At 47.2% G+C, this 25,586-nt stretch overlaps 1 protein-coding gene across 1 annotated transcript; it reads left to right on the top strand.

The window, feature by feature from the left end:
* The first annotated feature begins 4,777 nt into the window (after positions 1 to 4,777).
* Positions 4,778 to 24,248, top strand: LOC149436287 (uncharacterized). The gene is made up of 3 exons (XM_089661761.1): positions 4,778 to 4,907; positions 9,558 to 10,209; positions 24,061 to 24,248. The coding sequence occupies exons 2-3, from the start codon at positions 9,664 to 9,666 to the stop codon at positions 24,157 to 24,159; spliced, it is 645 nt and encodes a 214-aa protein (XP_089517887.1). The 5' UTR covers positions 4,778 to 4,907; positions 9,558 to 9,663; the 3' UTR covers positions 24,160 to 24,248.
* Positions 24,249 to 25,586: the final 1,338 nt, after the last annotated feature.

Raw genomic sequence — 25,586 nt, 5'->3', positions numbered from 1 at the left:
TTTTATACAGAGGGCGGGGAAAGACAACCAGGGACAGGAAACACAACCAGGGACAGGAAACACATCATCAGCCCACCCTATCAGTGGGAAGGGCTACAGTATAGGCAGGAAACACCTCATCACCCCTCCCCATCCAACCAGACACAGAACAATGGGATGCAGCCATGCGGCAAAGGATATTGACCAACCCCCACACCAATACACAAACAGTACATCCCATAATAGTTGGCTGGACAGGAAGACACAGCACAATGGGGGGTAGCACATGGCAAACAGACAATGGACAGCCATGTGGCCTAGACAAAGGAACACACACTATACACAAGACTCAGACATTCACATACACACCCTGTACCCCTTAAACAGGCACAGGGTGGGTTAAACATAATGAGGGGGACATGAGCTGACCAAGCGGTTCCCCCACCCCCAAAAGTCACTCCCGTCACACACATGATATGGAGTGAATTGGAACACCTGAATCCAATCCAATCACAAATTTTTTTTTCAATGCACTTTTTTCATTTTAATGCACAAAAGCACAATATAATAATATAATACTCAGCTGTTTGGTAAAATGTAAAAGATAATGTTATGTTGAGTAAATAAATTGAGCACACCCGTGCGACGCCGACAGACGACATCAATTTTACTGTCCACAGGCGACATTTTAAAAGTCTTTACAGGTGACCGCTTTAGATTTACAGAGGTCTGGTGCTGAAATTACTGTGATACCTCACATGCGTGGGGCAATTGCTGTTTGTGTGGATGCGGGACTGATGCGTGCATTCACCTTTGCACGTGAGCATCAGAGGACAGGGAAGCTTTACATTTTTTTTTATATTTCGTTTTTTTTTTTACACTTTAATTTTTATTAAAATTAAAACAATAAATTTATAAAAATTAAAATTTAAAATTTTTCGCTTTCATTTTTTTAATCACTTTTATTGTTATTACATGGAATATAAATATCCCCAGTGACAGCAATAGGCAGTGACAGGTACTCTTTATGGAGAGATCTGGGATCTATTAGAACCCGGATGTCTCTTCTGCCTTTAAAAGCATCTGATCACAGATTGTTGTGATCAGATGCTTTTCCTTTTTAAAATGATGCTGTTTACACCAGGGGAAACCAGACGTGATGAACGCTCAGCACTTCCGGTTTCCTATACCAAATAGGTGAGCAGAGCCATTACAGTCCCTGATTACATCTATGGTCAACTGGCAGAAGCATCGGCTGGTTGCTCGGGTCTAGGAAGAGCAAGAGAAAGCCAAGGAAGGTGGCGGGAGGAGGGCATCCCCTCAAATTGCTTGTAAAAACAATCCAGGGGCTAGTTAGCAGCTAGGATTGCTTTTACAAGAAAGCCAACCGTAAAAATCATTGCTGGGATGATGTCTGCACATAGCACCCTGGCATGCAGGGAGGGATTGACAGCTGTGCCCAGGGGCGGACTGACCATTCGAGCACTTGGGCACTGCCCGAGGGCCCGGGGTCAGTAGGGGGCCCCATGAAATGCCCCTGGTACCTTTTTTATAGACTTTTTTGAGTGTGGGCAAGGACACAGGGGCCCCATGATCCCCTATTGCCCAGGGGCCCCATGAGTTGTCAGTCCGCCCCTGGCTGTGCCATTGATCTTGACAGAGAAGTCAGGGGAAGGGGCACGTGGGGGAGGAAAAATTGGAAGCTCGGTTTTGGATAGATTGAGCCTGAGGAAGTGGTGTGACATCCAGACTGATATGTTTGTTAGTAAATCAGTGATACGTGAGGAGACTGAAGGAGTGCGTTGAGGGATAGTGAAATAAAGTTGGGTGTCATCAGCGTAGAAATGATATTAGAAGCCATGGGAGGCTATCAGCTGACCCAGGGAGGAGGTGTAGATGGAGAATAGGAGAGGTCCCAGAACAGAACCTTGGGGAACCCCGATGGAGAAAGCAAGAGGACAGGAGGAAGTAGAATTGTAAGAGACGCTGAAGGTGCTCTTGGATAAGTAAGATGAGAACCAATGAAGAGTACAGTCATGGAGGACCAAGGAAATGGAGTTTTTTGAGGAGGAAGGAGTAGTCAACTGTGTCAAAGGCAGCAGAGAGGTTCAAGAGTAGGAGTATGGAATAGTGACAGTTGGATTTAGGCGTTAAAAGATTATTTGTGAGTTTTAGGAGAGCAGTTTCTGTGGAGTGTTGCGGGCAAAATCCAGACTGAAGGGGATCAAGAGAATTATTCTCAGTAAGATGGTCACTCAGTCGGTTACAGGCCAGGCATTCAAGAAGTTTGGATAAAAAGGGGAGTGTCAGGGCTCCAGGTATGAGCAGAGGTGTGTGGACTGACACAGGGAAACGCAGGCTTCAGATATGTTATAAACAATATGATTTATTAAGACTAACAATACAAAACGCAGTGCAAAACTAAACATAAACACAGTGCAAACAAACCAAACCACCCACCAATAACAATACATACAATACAAAGAGTAGTCAGGCAGGCCGGGTCTGTAGCACACGGGCAAACGGAGTACCAGGAACAGGCGGGAGAGTGGTCGGGGTCACAAGCTGGGTTCAGTAACTCACGGGCAGCGCGGTACAGAGGGTCGGGCAGAGAATGGTCAGGGTCACAAGCCAGGGATCAAGCAGGAGAAGTCAGCAGAGGTCAGGATCAGGCAGGGTCGGCAACAAGTCAGACAGGAACAGGAATACAGGATACAAGATACAGGGGCCCATGGAAAACACACACCACGGCCTTGACTGTGAGTCTGGCCATTCCTTAAATACAACCCCTGCAATCAGCTTCAGGTGTTTGGCTGATTGCAGGGGTGAGTCTCTGAATGCTGAAAGCACCCGCTGGCCAGCTCTGGTACTGCAGCCCACAAGGCAGGTGAGTCCCACCATTATTGGCAAGTCCATTCCTAACAGGGAGTCAGAAGATGGGGCGTGGGTTGTTAAGATTGGTGGGGGTCTAGCGAGGGCTTTTTAAGTATGGGGGTGACTAGCACGTGGTATCTGCTTACTCCAGATTTTCTCCTTAAAAAAAAAGTCTACCAACTAACCCTACAATCATTTCCCATGGTGTTTCAACTCTCGAAACATTGATGTGCCCCACTTTCTTATCATTTCTGTGTGTTGTATTAAACTGGATTAGGTTGTTGTGATTTTGCATTATGCTGACGTCTAGTGGTGGTTTTTGACCACTACAATGTGTTTTCCAATGTGATTTTGATTTCAGGGCGCCCCACAATGTACTGCGCCCTGAAAGTGCATTGTGATTGGTCAAAGCAATGCACTTGACCACAGGTCAAGTGCAATGCTTTGACCAATCACAGCGTGTGATGACGTCAGAAGGGGTGGGGTTAACCCCGCCCCCTTGTGATGTCATGACAGTATATAAGAGCTGTCATCGCAGCTGTCACAAGGTGGGAGCCGGCGTCACAAGTGTAGCTTTTTTTTTCTCTTTTCGGGTAGCGATGGCGGCGGGCATCGTGATTGATGTTGGATCTACTTCGGGGGACATTTTTTTCATTTTTATTTTTAATAAAGGACTTGTCACAGACTGTATCCTGTCTTTTTTATACTACACTTTTTTTTTGTCAATGGGTAGCGGTACCATGTACCCCATACTCCTTCACATAAGGGGGGTCATGATCTAGAGGACCACTTGTTAAAGGGGGTTTCCAGATTCCGATAAGCCCCCATCCACAGACCCCCACAACCAGGGTTGTGGAGAAGAGGCCCTTGTCCCCATCAACATGGGGACAAGGTGTTTTGCAGGGGGGAGCCCCCCACCCCAAGGCACCCCCCATGTTGAGGGCATGTGCCCCGGCATGGTTCAGGAGGGGGAGGTGCTCGCTTGTCCCCTCCCCCTTTCCTGACCTGCTGGGCTGCATGCTCGGATAAGGGTCTGGTATGGATTTTAGCGTACCCCCACGCCATTTTTTTAAAATTTTGATGTGGGGGGTTCCCCTTAAAATCTACACCAGACCAAAATATTTTTTTTTTAAATTATCGGACAGTGCCAACAATACTTTTTACATTCAGCAGATTTTAGTAGCTGAGCGGGATCTCACCACATACTCAGATGCAGTAAGATACCGCTCAGTTGTTTGGTTCGTGTTCAAAGTTCCCGGTCGAACAGGGGGGTGTTCGGCCCATCACTACTTATTAACTATCATCTACATCATCTTCACACCAATTGGGCCCCAACTAGCACACATAAGACTCCACGTTGTTCCTAGAAGGGACATCCTGTGTAACTCAAAACTGGTAACCAGTAAAGGTTTTTAAAGCGTCACCTATGGAGATTTTTCTTAAATACCGTAGTTTGGCGTCATTCCACGAGCGTGCAAAATTTTAACATGTTACATATCTATTTACTCGGCGTAACATCATCTTTTACATTTTACCAAACAATTGGATAATATGTTGTGTTTTTTGTGCATTCAAATTCAATAAAGTGTATTTGTTCCAAATAAACTGTGTTTGAAAAACCGATGCGCAAATACCGTGTTGCAAAACCCACCATTTTGTTCTTTAGGGTCTCTGTTCAAAAAATACAGAATGTTTTGTGGTTCTAAGTAACTTTCTAGCACAAAAACAGAACATGCCTGGTTTTAAGTGCAACGTCTTCCTCATACCACATGTGTCTTCTTCTGTTGAGCATGACCTTTATTTGCCGACACTTCCCCACCATCACAATATTTTATGCTCCAGGCTGTCTCTCATCATCAAATTCCTTGCATTGATCACAGTTCTCTACCTGGACACTTGCTAGACCTGTCATTCAACACTTACCTCCCCAAACCCTTGGTTTTCTGCACCTTCTCTATGCTTTGTTACCTTATAGCTACTTAAGCTTCTTCGGGACAGGACCTGCAACATTCTGCTGATGCACTCCTCCTGGATGTCTTTTCATACTACAAATAGTAAGTTTTTTTACTTTGGCTCCTACAGTACATGATGGTGCCCATTGCTCTGGCTCCTTTATGAATTTGTAGTAAGAAATCTTGAAGCCCCAAAAGGATAGAAATCTGGTGTCAACAGAGGCGCCTGAATGTGAAGGAGAAGCTGAGAAGTGGATTCATAAATTATATATTTATTGACTATGGAATGTTATATAAACGCCATCAATCCATTTAGGTCTATACTGGCCACTTCCTCAGGTTGGTGCAATGAGCAAAGATGTGGAGCATTTCACAAAGGCTTGTACCAAAGTTGCAATGCAACCTATATAACTTCAACCGGATCAGGGAGCCATCCTTGTACCAAGGAAGAGTGAGCAGTGGAGATGTGCACTCCTCGTCGGGGCAAACCTTGTCATGAGTGGGGGTCAGCCCCCCGATAAGATTAGGTGGGTACAGAAAGGGGCACATGCGGTCTCAAGGCTTACAGCACACTGTGGATACTGATGTGGAACGACAAGCGCTGTGGAACGTGACATCACTTAGAAGGCTTAAGAAAGGAGAGTAGAAGGTAAAAATGAGAAGTAGAAAGAAAGGAGGGAGAAGTAGAAAGAAAGGAGGGAGAAGTAGAAAGAAAGGAGGGAGAAGTAGAAAGAAAGGAGGGAGAAGTAGAGAAAAAGGGAAAAGCAAATGGGAGAGGGAGGGGGGTGTAAGGTAGGAAATGAGGGGTAAGGGGTATATCAGTGCAGGACAAGGGAAGAACCCACATCCTGCTGTGAGCCTCCAGTTGGTAGCTAGATGCCTATTACCCTTAACGCCAGCGCCTCCCAGTCCTTTAAGGTGTTCCCGATGTGGGGCGAGGTTTATGGTCATGTGACCGCCATGATTAGCTGTAGCAATCGGGAACTTTCCATTAGGCACCCTGCATGCTCCTGGCACAGGTTTGTTTCCATTTTTGGTGCGTGAATATGTGGCCTCTCGGCATTACGGCCCACCCACGAGAGATCGCATATATGCACACTGTTAAAATGACCACAAAGGGTCATTTGGCGCCCCCCCCATTGATTGGAGATGCAAGGGTTCAGAATTTTATTGAATTTCTTGACCTTGTCCTGCAGGACTGCTGCCATTTTTTCATTAATCAAGTACCACTTCATCTTAGTTTTGGACTGTGCTGTAGTCGGAACCCGCGATTTCCAATCTATAGCTAGGGTTTTTTTTGGTGGTTGTGAAAATGAATGATCTCAGATTAAATTTGTTAGCTTTTCACCAGTTTTTAGGTTGAGTAGTACCTCATATGGGTTTTCAGGGATACTGGCTTCCAAAACATACTGTAGATCAGTTGGTACGCCCTTGTCCAAAACCTTCTTATTCTTGTACACTCTCACCACACACGTACCAGGGGGCCACTTTCCCATCTTTTGGGGCTCAAAGATTTCTTACTGTGAATACACCGGACTCCAGAGACCGCAGTGTGCAGGACTGTCCAGATCTCCCCACCGAGCATTGAGTGTGGCTGCTCTCTGCACACGGACAGTTATATTCCCTGCAGACCTTTACCCCAGGCTGTTTGAAACCCCATAAGGGAGCTCAGCAACCTCACACATGGACACCATTGTATTTTACCTTCTTTTCATTCGTTGTATGAAACTATCTGTGAACTCCGACACTGCAAGAATTTCTCCTGCAGCTTCTGTCCTTGTTCTTTTTGTCTTCCCTCTTCCTGTCCTTGGAGGTACCCCAGTCTTTTGAGTTTGTGTTCTGTTACTCTGTTGCCTTGTCCTGTCCACGTCTACTTGAAGAACACAACCAAAAGATGAAATGGTCCTCTCAGAAATGCCTGAGCCAGCTAGAAAATGAAGGACATCGGATCAATGTATTATAAAAACTATTTTTTATAAATTTTATATATTTTATTTCAAAATTCCACTGGTCATAAAACTGAAACTACACCCATAGAGTCATACATTTACACTTGCACTTCATTTAAAATATTAGTTATATAAAATCAGGACTGGATCAGGTCAGACACTAGCTAGATCTATAGCCCTGGTCCAACCTGTGACCTGGGGGCCTCTTGGTCACTTAGCGTGAGGCTCTTGGGGCCCCTGAAGACAGTAGCTTGTGTTTTGTTTCCTACTCAAAACAGTGGAGGTATAATATTCTTTAGATTGGCTTCCAGTAGTTAAAGCGTTACTAAACCCGCAACAGTAAAAACAGTCTGTAGATGCAGTAAAGCATGCTGGTTATACTCACTGTGGAACCTCAGGGGTTAATCCTCTGTATTGTGTAAAAAGGTTGTTTAATCCTGTCTTCTCTGATCCTCCCCTTCTTCCAGGGAATGTGGGGTCCGGGGAGAGCAGATATAGTAAATGCGGGGTCCGGGGAGAGCGGATATAGTGAATGCGGGGTCCGGGGAGAGCGGAGATAGTGAATGCCGTGTCCGGGGAGAGCGGATATAGTGAATGCGGGGAGAGCGGATATAGTGAATGCGGGGTCCGGGGAGAGCGGATATAGTGAACACGGGGTCCGGGGAGAGCGGATATAGTGAATGCGGGGTCCGGGGAGAGCGGATATAGTGAATGCGGGGTCCGGGGAGAGTGGATATAGTGAACGCGGGGTCCGGGGAGAGCGGATATAGTGAATGCGGGGTTCGGGGAGAGCGGATATAGTGAATGCGGGGTCCGGGGAGAGCGGATATAGTGAACGCGGGGTCCGGGGAGAGCGGATATAGTGAATGCGGGGTCCGGGGAGAGCGGATATAGTGAATGCGGGGTCCGGGGAGAGCGGATATAGTGAATGCGGGGTCCGGGGAGAGCGGATATAGTGAATGCGGGGTCCGGGGAGAGCGGATATAGTCAATGCGGGGTCCGGGGAGAGCGGATATAGTGAATGCGGGGTCCTGGGAAAGCGGATATAGTGAATGCGGGGTCCAGGGAAGAGCGGATATAGTGAATGCGGGGTCCGGGGGAGAGCAGATATAGTGAATGCAGGGTCCGGGGAGAGCGGATATAGTGAATGCCGGGTCCAGGGAGAGCGGATATAGTGAATGCGGGGTCCGGGGAGAGTGGATATAGTGAATGCGGGGTCCGGGGAGAGCGGATATAGTGAATGCGGGGTCCGGGGAGAGCGGATATAGTGAATGCGGGGTCCGGGGAGAGCGGATATAGTGAATGCGGGGTCCGGGGAGAGCGGATATAGTGAATGCGGGGTCCGGGGAGAGAGGATATAGTGAACGCGGGGTCCGGGGAGAGCGGATATAGTGAATGCGGGGTTCGGGGAGAGCGGATATAGTGAACGCGGGGTCCGGGGAGAGTGGATATAGTGAACGCGGGGTCCGGGGAGAGCGGATATAGTGAATGCGGGGTCCGGGGAGAGCGGATATAGTGAATGCGGGGTCCGGGGAGAGCGGATATAGTGAATGCGGGGTCCGGGGAGAGCGGATATAGTGAATGCGGGGTCCGGGGAGAGCGGATATAGTCAATGCGGGGTCCGGGGAGAGCGGATATAGTCAATGTGGGGTCCGGGGAGAGCGGATATAGTGAATGCGGGGTCCTGGGAAAGCGGATATAGTGAATGCGGGGTCCAGGGAAGAGCGGATATAGTGAATGCGGGGTCCGGGGAGAGCAGATATAGTGAATGCAGGGTCCGGGGAGAGCGGATATAGTGAATGCCGGGTCCAGGGAGAGCGGATATAGTGAATGCGGGGTCTGGGGAGAGTGGATATAGTGAATGCGGGGTCCGGGGAGAGCGGATATAGTGAATGCGGGGTCCGGGGAGAGCGGATATAGTGAATGCGGGTCCGGGGAGAGCGGATATAGTGAATGCGGGGTCCGGGAGAGCGGATATAGTGAATGCGGGGTCAAGGGAGAGCGGATATTGTGTAACAATTAACTTCTGTTGAGTAGGGACAGCCACATGCGAAATTCAGCCGGTCCCTGCAGAAACCAGACAAATTTCAATCTATCTATGGTGGCTTAACTCTTCAAGCATGTTCCCAGACTTCTGTAGCAGTACAGTCATTGAATATTATGTGTGGCCCTTGGGTAGCGTCAAGAGTTGCATTTTTGGCCCCTTATTTTAACTCCTTCTCGCTCATCCAATAGTTCTGAATGCCTGAAGATGGGAAAGATCAGTGAACATGTGACCACTAGCAAAGCGGGAAAGATTGGCAATCATGTGACTACTGCCACAGTGATCACATGATCAATGCCGGTCTCGCCAGCTGTCGATCTTTAGCCCAGACTGAGATCTGTTTTCAACAGCTTAGGCTTTGCACTGGGAGCGTGCAATATGTGCGTTCACAGCACCTCAACATTGGATGCCCAACAACGTATATATGTGCTGTGCGGACATAAAGCCCACCCTTTTACTGATGCACATGTGTGTTGGTCGGTCATAGAGGGGCTAAATAAGTTGGCCACCACTGGCCTATAGGCACCACTACAGAGGGCATTGATAAAATCTACTACATATTTGCTCTGGGTTGTTAACAGGCAAACAAAAGAGCAACTAAAAATAACCCATTCTACCTGCCACGGCTACCAAAATTTTACATTTTTTTTTTTTTTTTTTACACAGCTCCTTCAGTGCTATACTTTTTTTCCACCCTTATTTATTTATAATGACATTATTAGTATTATTGCTAATTATTCTATCTACCAAAATCAACAGATATCTAAAAGTGAATAGACAGAACAAAACCTGACACTGCCTCAACTGTTCCTCCTGGGTCGGGCTTCATTCATTCCTTGCAATATCATCAGGTGGAAAAGGTAAAATGACGAGCATCCTCTCCTTCATCAAAACAAATATCAACATTGCTGAAAACTCCATTATTTGTTTTATTCTTCTCGGATTGGAGAAACTCATGGACATGGAATTTAAATGCCCCTCTCACAAAGTCCTGGCGTCCGTGTACAGCGTTGTGTTTCTCCTCATACCGACTGCAATTGTCGGAATTGTGGCGTGCTATCTAAGCCCCGTAGAGACGTCCTACCAAAGCACAGGAAACAATGCAAATACTAAAACCAGTAATTTACATCCCAAACCTGGGGAATGTTACCAAAATCTGGACGTGATGGAAAATAATTCCAACAGCAGGACAACAAAAGGCACAACAGTCTACTATGAAAATAAGCCGAGACCTTTCTTTAAAATTAAGGCTGTCCTATTTTGGTTCCTGATTGTGATCACAGATGGACGATACGGGGATTGTTTAGTGAAGTCCGAGTTCATAAAAATAAACAATTCAAATATCTCTCATGCAGAACCTCCGCTGAGCTGGACAGAAATACAAAATAAATACCTGATACATGTGTTCCAGGTAAGTACATTTTTCATCTATAAGAACATCAAGCCAGTCCCATCAGTCTCTGTACCAGAGGAGCTTACACTCTAATGTCCCCTCCCCCACAGTCCCATCAGTCTCTGTACCAGAGGAGCTTACACTCTAATGTCCCCTCGCCCACAGTCACATCAGTCTCTGTACAGAGGAGCTTACACTCTAATGTCCCCTCCCCCACAGTCCCATCAGTCTCTGTACCAGAGGAGCTTACACTCTAATGTCCCCTCCCCCACAGTCCCATCAGTCTCTGTACCAGAGGAGCTTACACTCTAATGTCCCCTCCCCCACAGTCCCATCAGTCTCTGTACCAGAGGAGCTTACACTCTAATGTCCCCTCGCCCACAGTCACATCAGTCTCTGTACCAGAGGAGCTTACACTCTAATGCCCCCTCCCCCGCAGTCACATCAGTCTCTGTACCAGAGGAGCTTACACTCTAATGTCCCCTCGCCCACAGTCACATCAGTCTCTGTACCAGAGGAGCTTACACTCTAATGCCCCCTCCCCCGCAGTCACATCAGTCTCTGTACCAGAGGAGCTTACACTCTAATGTCCCCTCGCCCACAGTCACATCAGTCTCTGTACCAGAGGAGCTTACACTCTAATGCCCCCTCCCCCGCAGTCACATCAGTCTCTGTACCAGAGGAGCTTACACTCTAATGTCCCCTGTCCCACAGTCCCATCAGTCTCTGCATCAGAGGAGCTGACACTCTAATGTCCCCTCCCCCACAGTCACATCAGTCTCTGTACCAGAGGAGCTTACACTCTAATGTCCCCTCCCCCACATTCACATCAGTCTCTGTACCAGAGGAGCTTACACTCTAATGTACCCTCCCCCACAGTCATATCAGTCTCTGTACCAGAGGAGCTTACACTCTAATGCCCCCTCCCCCACAGTCCCATCAGTCTCTGTACCAGAGGAGCTTACACTCTAATTTCCCCTCCCCTGCAGTCACATCAGTCTCTGTACCAGACGAGCTTACACTATAATGCCCCTCCCCCACAGTCACATCAGTCTCTGTACCCGAGGAGCTTACACTATAATGCCCCTCCCCCACAGTCCCATCAGTCTCTGCACAAGAGGAGCTTACACTGTAATGTCCCCTCCCCCACAGTCACTTCAGACTCTGTACCAGAGGAGCTGACGCTCTAATGTACCCTCCCCCACAGTCCCATCAGTCTCTGTATCAGAGAAGCTTACGCTCTAATGTCCCCTCCCCACAGTCCCATCAGTCTCTGTACCAGAGGAGCTTACGCTCTAATGTCCCCTCCCCCACAGTCCCATCAGTCTCTGTACCAGAGGAGCTTACACTCTGTCTAATGGCGAGTGACGGCAGAGGAAATTAAGTCTCTTCTTAAGAAGGCCCTGGAGAGGAGGGTTGTTGAATCTGCCTTTAACAAGCCATTGGCCTTGAGGGATTACCCAGGCCCGGCTATGGGGGAGGGATTGCCCAGGCCCGGTTATGAGGGAGGGATTGCCCAGGCCCGGCTATGGGGGAGGGATTGCCCAGGCCCGGTTATGAGGGAGGGTCTGCGTTTGATGAATCTGGAGAGAATCCCTTTAAAGTTTCGGGATTTGGCCTGGCTCTCGTTCCATGGCAGACTCTATGTGAAGGGCAACCCGAAGCATCGCTCTGCGGAGAACCGTGGTTGTCCAAGAGTGGAGTGCGGTGGGGTGGAGGAGACGATGGACCATTTCTTGCTTCAGTGCCCCTTCAATTTAAACGTCTACAAGCGGATAAGTGGGGCTCTGGGGATCCCTTTCCTTTCCCGCTTGAGTTACGCGGAGTGGTCTTACGGAGCCTTTCTGACTCACCGGGATTTTGATTTTGAGACACTTTTTCTAGTTAGCTCAGTAGTCCGTTACTACACGTGGAATGCACGGTGTCAGGTTTCCTCCTGTCGAGGTGGTGGTGCACAACATTCTGGGTGAGGTTGGGAAGATTTGAGGTCTTGAGAAGGACGAGTGATGGCCCGGAGCCTGGACAAAGGCGTGGAGGAATGTCCGGTCCCCGTAGCTGCTGTCTGTCAGTCTCTGGGGGCGTGGCTTCTCTTTCTGTACTTTCACATCCCCTAAATTTTTGTAAAATCAGATTTTTGAAAAAAAGGCTTCATGCATGGGATCAATGTTTAATCGTTTCTTAGGCTGGGGGGGGGGGGGGGGGGTTAGGTGACGGTTGGGTTTGTTGAGATACATTCTAAAGATGATAATAATAGTAAAATATGATTGGTTCTGTTTATGTTTTTCCCGGCAAAAAAAAAAGCGGTTTCCTGTTTTCTATGCTGAAGTAAGCGATTTTTGTTTAATTCTATATATTTATTTTATTATGTTGTTTGTAAGATTTTTAATAAACAAAAAATTACACACTAATGCCCCCCTCCCCCACAGTCACACTCTATTATTATTATACATTTATATAGCTCTGACATATACAGAGATCACTGAGCCAGTCCTATTAGTTGCTATGTTATCTAATGTTGGAGCTGAAATGTTAATCAGTGGCTTTGTTCATTATCAACGTCATCCCTAATGCTAACCTTCACACCAACCCTAACTCCAGTGCTAACCCTGACCTGAGTGCAAACTTAAAGTGTATGTTCTCCTAATTATGTCTTTTTGTGTGTGTGTTCACCTATGTGTATGTAATAAATCAGTCTCTATCATTATCATGTCCTTCTTCAATCTGAAGTTCCTGGATGTTCCTGCCAGTCACCTTTCTTCCTTGTTCTAAACTGACCACACAAAGTACAGAAGATGATCTGTGTTAGGTGGTCAGTTTTCATCCTTTTGCTGCCCATTCAGAGGCAGAGGATACTGTGCAGACACACAGCATACTTAGATTGGTTGGTTTGTAAAGCTACCAAACTGCCTCCCAATCACTTCCTGCCTCGGTCACACACCCCTCCCAATCACTTCCTGCCTTGGTCACACACCCCTCCCAATCACTTCCTGCCTCAGTCACACACCCCTCCCAATCAAAGCCTACCTCGGTCACACACCCCCTCCCAATCAAAGCCTGCCTCGACCACATCCCCTCCCAATCACAGGCTGCCTCGGCCACACACCCCCTCCCAATCACAGCCTGCCACAGCCACACACCCCCTCCCAATCAAAGCCTGCCTCAGACACACACACCCTCCCAATCACAGCCTGTCTCTGGTACACACCCCCTACCAATTACAGCCTGCCTCTGGCACACATCCCCTACCAATCACGGCCTTCCTCTGGCACACCTCCTCCAAATCACAACCTACCTCTGGTACACACCCCCTACCAATCGCAGCCTGCCTCTGGCACACACTCCCTTCCAATCACAGCCTGCCTCTGGCACACCTCCTCCCAATCACAGCCTACCTCTGCCACACACCCCCTCCCAATCACAGCCTGCCGCTGGCACACCTCCTCCCAATCACGGCCTGTCTCTGGTACACAGCCTCTGCCAATCACAGCCTTCCTCTGGCACACACCCCATCCCAATCACAGCCTGTCTCTGGCACACACCCCCTCCCAATCACAGCCTGTCTCTGCTACCCACCCCCTACCAATCACAGCCTGCCTCTGGCACTCTGGCACACACCCTACCAATCACAGCTTGCCTTGGCACACACCCCCTACTAATCACAGCCTGCCTGTTGAACACACCCCTTTTCAATTACAACCTGCATTTGGCACACATCCCCTCCCAATCACAACCTGCCTCTACCATACACATCCTACCAATCACAGCCTGCCTCTGGTAAACACCCCCTCCTAATCACAGCCTGTCTCTGGCCAACACTCCTCCCAATCACAGCAGCCTGCCTCTGGCACAGACCCCCTTCTAATCACAGCCTGCCTCTGGCACACACCCACTCCCAATCACAGCCTGCCTCTGGCACACACCCGCTCCCAATCACAGCCTGTCTCTGGTACACACCCCCTCTGAAATGCCTATGAAATATGTTGGCCTTGGACTGCTTAAAGCAGATAAGAAGTGTTTGTTGGATTGAAGGTGTTTGTGACATCTAGAAATATTTTGTTAGATTGCTTAAATTAGATAAGAACTTGTGCATTAAAAGATGTCTACTTGTTTGAGAAGTTAGAAATCTTTAAGTTTAGGGTAGATAATAAGCTGATTTGAAGCAAAAGTGTGATATTGTGAGATAACGTTGTTTGTTCAGTAATGTGGCTGGGTGTGACTCTGTTATCCTCATGGGACTTTTCTGCTACCTCCTCCTGGAGTGGGCGTGGCGCCTGCCCAATTCAGGAAAGTTGCCAGAAACAGGGATTATAACGGGAAGCCTGAACGCGGTCAGGGGGAGCCTTCCTATGCGAAAGGGTGAAGCTGTGACACTTGGACTTTTGCCAAGGCTACATGGGCTCATCGATTGGTCACATTTAAGGCTTCCCCGTGACCCCCTGTACATTATGGTTCCAATGGGATCTGTTCCTTCCCGTCTCCCCATAGCTTTGGTAATGTATCCATTTTATGCTGTGACGCTGTCCAATGATGTGTCTATTTCATGCTGTAATGCTCACATTATTATTGGTGTGTTATTATGCAGATTATGATGACTATACGATATATCCTCCTGTGTGTCGTGTGATAATAAAAGTGGAGGTTCTGACAGTGCAAGAATATTGCAGTTGGATTCTGTTACTTCATGGAGTGCCGAGTGAATGCTATGATGTGCCAGGGCAGGTGTTCATTTAGTAGAGGGTCTCTCACATGCTTAGAATAATGGTGTAAGTGCTGGTTAAACGTACCTGTGTATTGTGTGTGTGACTACCTGTGTATTGTGTGTGTATATGACTTGCTTTTGGTTATTGTGTCCAGCATTGCATTACACTCTCCCAATCAGAGCCTGCCTCTGCCACACACCCCCTCCCAAACACAACCTGTCTCTGGTACATACCCCTTGCTCTAGCACAGCCTGCACCTGGCTTCAGGCTGAACAGACTATGGAATACAGGCATGCTGTGTGTCTGCACAGTGTCCTGTAAGCCCGCCTCCCATTATCAGAAAGAAGAGCTACATGCTCAGAAGACAGAACTTTTTAACCTTGTTAAAAAGGTAAGAAAGATCATTTCTGAAACTAAACAAAAGCAGTTATGGTGCCGGCATAGTTATAGCTGTGTTAGAGAGTGTCTTTAAAATGTAAGGTTCATAACTAATTTATTCGCAGTGTTAACCCTAATTTTAACCCTTCCCCCATCACTGACACTAACCCTATCCATCATAGAAATCCAAAGATAACCGAATACTAACCCTTACCTTTTTATGTATTTTGGTAAACTACATGCTTCGAATGTTATCTGCAAGGGTTGGAAGCCAGTAGCCAGAACCTTCAGATGGAGCTGATAACAATAGCAGAGGAGCAGAGTTCAGACCAAGCAGCTAGAGTCCCTGTAACAAACCAAATTCAGCATCCAGGGAGCAAAAATGATAGTCCATGTAAAAAGTCAGAATCCAGGATCCAAGAACAACATACTCAGAGAGGTGCAGGGAACTTGCATGTGTAGTCAGATGAAGGAAAAAGTCAAACAAGCTCAATCGCTCTGGCTAAGCAGCTCCCACACAGCAAGGCTTTCCTGGATGGGCACCCAACAGTAACGCAAACCATAGAATCATAGAAAGTGCCAGAAAGAGTCCAAGATAAATTTTAATTGTTGTTACAAAAGTCATTAAAAAAAAAACCAACATGTTTCAACGGGCAGCACCACTCTTTATCAAGGCTTAACACTGGATAACACTTGCATGGGCTTGGCTCCGGATTGGGCACATAAATAGACACAGGTGAAGCCACTAAAATAATGATGTACTCCATAGAATTATCTATGCCACACAACTAGCCTAATGGCCTCCCCACTATCCAACGCTACGTTGGAGAAACCCTTCTAAACACTGTGTCCAGAAACCATGGTAGAACGGTCAAGTCTGCAGAAGACTCCGGCAGTGCTGGGACAAGGTCTTCTAGCGCCCAGAGCGAAGATTATAACCTGTGCCCCCACCATGTGTGAGCATCATGATTCAGAGAAACACCCACCCCCCTGAAAAAAACAAACAAACATCCAACAGTAATCTGCATGATTACCCCCTAGTAAAAATTCCTCCTCCAAGCCAAAATTCTCCCCAAACAAAAAATCCCTGCTTCCTCCAGTAGAATCCCCTTCCCAGCACAAATATTTAAGCCCCCCAAAACAACAACCTCTTTCAGCTCAAATTCCCCCCTAACCCCCTTCTAGCACAACTCCCCCATCCCAAAATAAATCACCCCTCTCAGTTCAAATCCTCTCCCCTCAAATCCCTTTCCTAGCACAAATCCTCCCCCCCCTCCACACACACAATCCCCCCTGCTAGCACAAATCTTTTACCCACAATTTCCCCTTCCTAGCACAAGGCCATCTCCCCCACAACCCCCTGCTGTAGCACTGAGAACTCACCCTGTGGTGCCCCCTCCCTCTCTTGATTTTACTGCACCAGGGGCAGCTGCCCCTCCTGCCCTAACCTTGTCCCAGCCCTGGACACAGGCATAAGTGTGCACCCTAAAGCTCAAACACACATGCGGATCTTTCTGATATATAGATGAAAAACAATGTAGCGCTACTCACATTATAAACAAGTGCATATACCTATATATATATATATACACAATGGGGCAAAAAAATATTTAGTCCGCCACCAATGGTGCAAGTTCTCCCACTTACAAAGATGAGAGAGGCCTGTAATTGGCATCATAGGGAGACCTCAACTATGAGAGACAAAATGAGAAAACAAATCCAGACAATCACATTGGCTGATCTGGAAAGAATTTATTTGCAAATTATGGTGGAAAATAAGTATTTGGTGAATATGAAAAGTTCATGTCAATACTTTGTTATATATCCTTTGTTGGCAATGACAGAGGTCAGACGTTTCCTGGAAATCTTCACAAGGTTGGCACACACTGTTGCTGGTATGTTGGCCCATCCTCCATGCAGATCTCCTCTAGAGCAGTGATGTTTTGGGGCTGTCGCTGGGCAACACGGACTTTCAATTCCCTCCCAAGGTTTTCTAAGGGGTAGAGATCTGGAGACTGGCTAGGCCACTCCAGGACCTTGAAATGCTTCTTACGAAGCCACTCCTTCGTTGCCCGGGTGGTATGTTTGGGATCATTGTCATGTTGGAAGACCCAGCCACGTTTCATCTTCAATGCCCTTGCTGATGGAAGGAGGTTTGCACTCAAAATCTCACGATACATGGCCCCATTCATTCTGTCCTGTACATGGATCAGTCGTCCTGGTCCCTTTGCGGAGAAACAGCCCCAAAGCATGATGTTGCCACCCCCATGCTTCACAGTAGGTATGGTGTTCTTTGGATGCAACTCCGCATTCTCTCTCCTCCAAACACGACGAGTTGTGTTTCTACCAAACAGTTCTATTTTGGTTTCATCTGACCATATGACATTCTCCCAATCCTCTTCTGGATCATCCAAATGCTCTCTAGTACACCTCAGACGGGCCCCGACATGAACTGGCTTAAGCAGGGGGACACGTCTGGCACTGCAGGATCTGAGTCCCTGGCGGCGTAGTGTGTTACTGATGGTAGCCTTTGTTACGTTGGTCCCAGCTCTCTGCAGGTCATTCACTAGGTCCCCCCGTGTGGTCCTGGGATTTTTGCTCACCGTTCTTGTGATCATTTTGACCCCACGGGGTGAGATCTTGTGTGAAGCCCCAGATGGAGGGAGATTATCAGTGGTCTTGTATGTCTTCCATTTTCTAATTATTGCTCCCACAGTTGATTTGTTCACACCAAGCTGCTTGCCTATTGCAGATTCAGTCTTCCCAGCCTGGTGCAGGTCTACAATTTTGTTTCTGGTGTCCTTCGACAGCTCTTTGGTCTTCACCATAGTGGAGTTTGGAGTGTGACTGTTTGAGGTTGTGGACAGGTGTCTTTTATACTGATAACAAGTTCAAACAGGTGCCATTGATACAGGTAATGAGTGCAGGACAGAGGAGCCTCTTAAAGAAGAAGGTCCAGGTCTGTGAGAGCCAGAAATCTTGGTTGTTTGTAGGTGACCAAATACTTATTTTCCACCATAATTTGCAAATAAATTCTTTCCAGATCAGCCAATGTGATTGTCTGGATTTGTTTTCTCATTTTGTCTCTCATAGTTGAGGTCTCCCTATGATGCCAATTACAGGCCTCTCTCATCTCTGTAAGTGGGAGAACTTGTACAATTGGTGGCGGACTAAATACTTTTTTGCCCCACTGCATATATACAGTGAGGAACAGAAGTATTTGAACACCCTGCAATTTTGCAAGTTCTCCCACATAGAAATCATGGAGGGGTCTGAAATTCACATTGTAGGTGCAGTCCCACTCTGAGAGACAGACTTTAAAAAACAATTCAGGAAATCCCATTGTATGATTTGTAAAGAATGTATTTGTCTCGCACTGCTGAACAGAAGTATTTGAACCCCTGAGAAACAGCAAGAATTCTGGCTCTCAAAGACCTGTTACTGCGCCTTTAAAAAGTCCACCTCTACTCCACTCATTAATCTAACTTAGTAGCACCTGTCTGAGCTCTTTAAAGACACCTGTCCACCCCACAGTCAGTCAGACGCCAACTACTACCATGGGCAAGACCAAAGAGCTGTCAAAAGACACCAGAGACAAAATTGTGGACCTCCAGAAGGCTGGAAAGGGCTACGGGGCAATTGCCAAGCAGCTTGGTGAAAAAAGATCAACTGTTGGAGCAATTGTTAGACAATGGAAGAGGCTAAAGACGACTGTCAGTCTCCCTCGGACTGGGGCTCCATGCAAGATCTCACCTCGTGGGGGATCACTGATGATAAGAAAGGTGAGGAATCAGCCCAGGACTACAAGGGAGGAGCTGGTCAATGACATGAAGAGAGCTGGGACCACAGTTTCAAAGGTCACTGTCGGTAGAACACTACGCCGTCATGGTTTCAAATCATACATTGCACGGAAGGTTCCCCTGCTCAAGTCATCACATGTCCAGGCCCGTCTGAAGGTTCCCCTGCTCCAGTCATCACATGTCCAGGCCCATCTGAAGGTTCCCCTGCTCCAGTCATCACATGTCCAGGCCCGTCTAAAGTTTGCCAATGACCATCTGGATGATCCAGAGGAGGCATGGGAGAAAGTCATGTGGTCAGATGAGACCAAAGTAGAACTTTTTGGTCTAAACTTCACATGTCGTGTTTGGAGGAAAAAGAAGGATGAGTTACATCCCAAGAACACCATCCCTACTGTGAAGCATGGGGGTGGTAACATCATGCTTTGGGGGTGCTTTTCTGTGAAGGGGACAGGACGACTGCACTGTATTAAGGAGAGGATGAATGGGGCCATTTATTGTGAGATTTTGAGCAACAACCTCCTTCCCTCAGTCAGAGCATTGAAGATGGGTGGTGGCTGGGTCTTCCAACATGACAACGACCCGAAGCACACAGCCAGGAGAACCAAGGAGTGGCTCCGTAAGAAGCATATCAAGGTTCTGGAGTGGCCTAGCCAGTCTCCACACCTAAATCCAACAGAACATCTTTGGAGGGAACTGAAATTCTGTGACAGCCCCAAAACCTGACAGATCTGTGTGGAGGAGTCGGCCAAAATCCCTGTTGCAGTGCAAACCTGGTCAAGAACTACAGGAAATGTTTGACCTCTGTAATTGCAGACAAAGGCTTCTGTACCAAATATTAACACGGATCTTCTCAGGGGTTCAAATACTTCTGTTCAGCAGTGCAAGACAAATAAATTCTTTAAAAATCATACAATGTGATTTCCTGAATTTTTTTTTAAATTCTGTCTCTCAGAGTGGGAATGCACCTACAATGTGAATTTCAGACCCCTCCATGATTTCTAAGTGGGAGAACTTGCAAAATCGCAGGGTGTTCAAATATTTTGTTCCTCACTGTATATATATATATATATACATACATATACTAGATTGTAAGCTCCAAGGAGCAGGGCCCTTGATCCCCTCATGTTTTGCATTGTATTGGTATTGTTCTGTCACATGTTCTGCCCCCCTTTGTAATGTACAGCGCTGAGCCAACTATTGGCGCTTTATAAATACTGTATAATAATAATAATAATAATATACGACGTGTATCAATTAGTGAAAAAATTGCCAAATCAACTAATAACCAAGTGATTTCATGCAAAAAAATCCTCAGACAATTATATGTGAATACAATAATACACTCCAACCGTGATGGTGATTATAATTAGAAACAACTAATACTAGTTAAATACGACCTTTAAAATAATTATAAGGAACTAAATCGAAACCGTGTAAAAAACATATATATCTCTCTCTGTACATATCCATGCAGTGTAAATAATATATAAAATCACACGTGCATATAGTGAACATACTATAGTGAAACCACAATAAAGAAATAACTTAATCAGTAAAAAGGTGCACTCACATTTGAACAGTAGCAGTCATGGTTCCAACCCCATGCTTTCAGATGAGGGAAAAAATGTATGGGTGTACAACAGGTGTACCAAGATGGCCACTACGCCGGAAGTGCGTCACTACGTTGGCCTGAGAAGGATCCAGTAAAGCGCTTTGACCCGCGAAGGTCGAAGTTATAAGGTGAGAGGCTTATCCAGACGGTGGTCGGATTGTCTTCTGTCAGCTTCCATATCCACTTGCACACAAATATCACCATGAGTGTGTGTCATCTAAATGCTACCATCGGCATATATTGGACTTTAAGAGCACAGATTAAGTTATTTCTTTATTGTGGTTTCACTATAGTATGTTCACTATATGCACGTGTGATTTTATATATTATTTACACTGCATGGATATGTACAGAGAGAGATATATATGTTTTTTACACGGTTTCGATTTAGTTCCTTATAATTATTTTAAAGGTCGTATTTAACTAGTATTAGTTGTTTCTAATTATAATCAACATCACGGTTGGAGTGTATTATTGTATTCACATATAATTGTCTGAGGATTTTTTTGCATGAAATCACTTGGTTATTAGTTGATTTGGCAATTTTTTCACTAATTGATACACTTCGTATATATATGTATATGCACTTGTTTATAATGTGAGTAGCGCTACATTGTTTTTCATCTATATGTTCATGGTAATCATTGGTATGTGATTTAATGTTAGCAGCTTCTCTTTAATATATAGAGTTGAACACTGGTGAGCACAGGAGGTTCACACCATTATCGTATCTTTCTGATGTCCCTGCGGGCACATTATCTCCCTGCCTGCAGATTCAGAGTGAAAGAAAAGTGCTTCCACACTTCTCCTATAAGCGGAGCCGCTCAGTGAGAGATCTTTCCCATCTCCTCATTGGCACACAGAGCAATAATAGTAATGCACAAGTGGGGATTAGGGTGCATTGGAGTGTGCAGGGGCGGACTGACCATTCGAGCACTCGGGCACCGCCCGAGGGCCCGGGGTTAGTAGGGGGCCCCATGAAATGCCCCTGGTACCTTTTTTACAGGCTTTTTTGAGTGTGGGCAAGGACACAGGGGCCCCATGATCCCCTATTGCCCAGGGGCCCCATGAGTTGTCAGTCTGCCCCTGGGGGTGTGTCAGGCACAACTGACACACCCTGTGCACACTGTGCATGGACTCAGGTTCAAGACCCGGCAACAAAGTAATGTCGTTGCTAATTTCGGCAAAGACTAAATGGGTAATATTAAATTGATGAACCCTGCGCAGCGGACAATATGGGATATGTGGGCTGCCGCTAGCACCTGGCACAGGTGAGTGTGATAATGAGTCGAATTGCTGTGCTGCCAATCCTGTCATTATAGGAAACACAGTGAAAAACGTTTTGAACATCTACCTATTACTAAGGAAATGGACCAGCTAAGTGCCCAATCCAATTTTTCACAATGAAAATTGTATATGATGTGCTACAATACACCTCCCCCCAATGATTATATATGTGTGGTGAGCCAATCCATAGTAATTAATTGTGAAAAAAACATAAAAAAACTTATATATTGATTAATGTCTATGCCAAATAATGCAATGCATCAGGTGCTACAGTGCACCTCCCCCTTGTGCAACGTGCACAAATGTCCTTAGAGAAAGTAAATATTCAAAGACAAGACAATATTGTGTATCAGTTCATCTTTTAGAAGTGAACAGTGTCCCCCATGCTACAAGACGTCTATTAGTATGCAGAGTAGGACTCCAGTATTATGGCCTCCGGACCTGAACACTGGGTGTAGGATCATAAGAGGTTCCAGCTGTGTTTTGACTAATATATCATGGCGCCTAACTTCACCTAACATCTCTAAAATTCACTGCTATTTAACTAATGAAACCACCAAGCTAATCATTCACTCCCTGGTTATCTCTTGTCTTGACTATTGTAACTCCCTCCTCATCGGCCTACCTCTCTGCAGGCTATCCCCTCTTCAGTCTATCATGATTGCTGCTACCAGAATCATCCACCTCACCAACCATTTAGTGTCCTCCACCCCTCTCTGCCAATCCCTCCACTGGCCTCCACTCAGTGCCCTCCACCCATCTCTACCAATCCCTCCACTGGCCTCCACTCAGTGCCCTCCACCCCTCTCTGCCAATCCCTCCACTGGCCTCCACTCAATGTCCTCCACCCCTCTCTGCCAATCCCTCCACTGGCCTCCATTCAGTGTCCTCCACCCCTCTCTGCCAATCCCTCCACTGGCCTCCATTCAGTGTCCTCCACCCCTCTCTGCCAATCCCTCCACTGGCCTCCACTCAGTGTTCTTCACCTCTCTCTGCCAATCCCTCCACTGGCCTCCACTCAGTGTTCTCCACCCCTCTCTGCCAATCCCTCCACTGGCCTCCATTTAGTGTCCTCCATCCCTCTCTTCCAATCCCTCCACTGGCCTCCACTCAGTGTCCTCCACCCCTCTCTGCCAATCCCTCCACTGGCCTCCACTCAGTGTCCTCCACCCCTCTCTGCCAATCCCTCCACTGGCCTCCACTCAGTGTTCTCCACCCCTCTCTGCCAATCCCTCCACTGGCCTCCATTTAGTGTCCTCCATCCCTCTCTGCCAATCCCTCCACTGGCCTCCACTCAGTGTCCTCCACCCCTCTCTGCCAATCCCTCCACTGGCCTCCACTCAGTGTCCTCCACCCCTCTCTGCCAATCCCTCCACTGGCCTTCATTCAGTGTCCTCCACCCCTCTCTGCCAATCCCTCCACTGACCTCCGCTCAGTGTCCTCCACCCCTCTCTGCCAATCCCTCCACTGGCCTTCATTCAGTGTCCTCCACCCCTCTCTGCCAATCCCTCCACTGGCCTCCACTCAGTGTCCTCTACCCCTCTCTGCCAATCCCACCTCAGGCTTCTGATCACCAAGCAAATTAAATTCTAACAACAACATACAAAGCCATTCTCAACTCTGCCCAAAACTACATCACCAATCTGGTCTCCAAATATCACCCAAACCGTCCTCTCCGTTCCTTCGCCAGAGCTTCTCCCATCCTCTGGAACTCTCTACCTCAATCTGTCCAAGTATCCCTTACTCTGGTTGCCTTTAGGCAATCCTTGAAAACTCATCTCTTCAGGGAAGCCTATCACGCCTCCAGTTAGACATTTATCACTTCCACAGTTATAACCCTTTGTACCATTTGCCCCACCCTATTAGATTGTAAGCTCTTATGAACCCTATGTATTCTCTTGTTTTTTTTATTGTATTGTAACTGCACTGTCTTCCTTTGTATTGTAAAGTGCTGAGCAAACTGTTCCATATAAATCCTGTATAATAATATTGCTGCAAATGTAATTTTGGCTGAATCCCTCTTTGCATCCCGTAATTTCTGTGTAGAAGGCTGAAGTGTTCACGGCTGTTCAAAACTTTTCTCTCTCTGCAGATTTCCGGCCTTCTATTGATTCTGCTGATAGTCGGTGTGGTCCTATACTTATTCCCACCATATTGGAACAAACAGAAAACCGTCTCAGGTCCAATATAGTAAATATAGAAACAAAAACAACCCAAGCTTAGATTTCTTGAGTTTATAAAAAGCTTCATGTATTATCAATAAAGTGCAATAATATATAACTTTTCCTCAGTGAAACAAAGTGTTTCATGCAATTCCACCATTTCCATTTTCTGCTCCTTGCGCTTCACTCCACCTCCGTGTGCCACCACCACTGCTAACAACTCACCAGACAGCCATGACCTTCTCAATTAAGAGTCAGTCTATATACGCTTGCTTGTATATATGGGTTCCCCCCACTCCAGTATGTCCCTCCACCGTGCTCCTCACTTGTAACCTCACCAGAAGTATCATGTATTAAAAGGGAGAAGGAGACTCCAATAGTGTGAAATACCCTTTATTAAAACTTCACATCACAAATATAAAACCATTGGGTAACCTGCTCATATGTAAAGTGTTACTAAACCCAAGACCCTGCATTCACTATATCCGCTCTCCCCGGACCCCGCATTCACTATCTCCGCTCTCCCCGGACCCCGCATTCACTATATCCACTCTCCCCGGACCCCGCATTCACTATATCCACTCTCCCCGGACCCCGCATTCACTATATCTGCTCTCCCCGGACCCCGCATTCACTATATCCGCTCTCCCCGGACCCCGCATTCACTATATCCGCTCCTCCCGGACCCAGCATTCACTATATCCGCTCTCCCCGGACCCCGCATTCACTATATCCGCTCTCCCCGGACCCCGCATTCACTATATCCGCTCTCCCCGGACCCCGCATTCACTATATCCGCTCTCCCCAGACCCCGCATTCACTATATCCGCTCTCCCCGGACCCCGCATTCACTATATCCGCTCTCCCCGGACCCCGCATTCACTATATCCGCTCTCCCCGGACCCCGCATTCACTATATCCGCTCTTCCCGGACCCCGCATTCACTATATCCTCTCTCCCCGGACCCCGCATTCACTATATCCTCTCTCCCCGGACCCCACATTCACTATATCTGCTCTCCCCAGAACCCACATTCACTATATCCGCTCTCCCCGGACCCTGCATTCACTATATCCGCTCTCCCCGGACCCCGCATTCACTATGTCCATTCTCCCCGGACCCCGCATTCACTATATCCGCTCTCCCCGGACCATGCATTCACTATATCCGCTCTCCCCGGACCCCGCATTCACTATATCCCCTCTCCCCGGACCCCGCATTCACTATATCCCCTCTCCCCGGACCCCGCATTCACTATATCCCCTCTCCCCGGACCCCGCATTTACTATATCCGCTCTCCCCGGACCCCGCATTCATTATATCCGCTCTCCCCGGACCCCGCATTCACTATATCCGCTCTCCCGGACCCCGCATTCACTATATCCGCTCTCCCCGGACCCCGCATTCACTATATCCCCTCTCCCCGGACCCCGCATTCACTATATCCCCTCTCCCC

The sequence above is a fragment of the Staurois parvus genome, unplaced genomic scaffold (assembly GCF_062004578.1).
Source record: "Staurois parvus isolate SC_StPar_1 unplaced genomic scaffold, SC_StPar_1.0 ptg001381l, whole genome shotgun sequence".
Lineage (NCBI taxonomy): Eukaryota > Metazoa > Chordata > Amphibia > Anura > Ranidae > Staurois > Staurois parvus.
The sequence above is the reverse complement of the archived record's forward strand: the minus strand, read 5'-3'. Positions and strand labels throughout refer to the sequence as shown.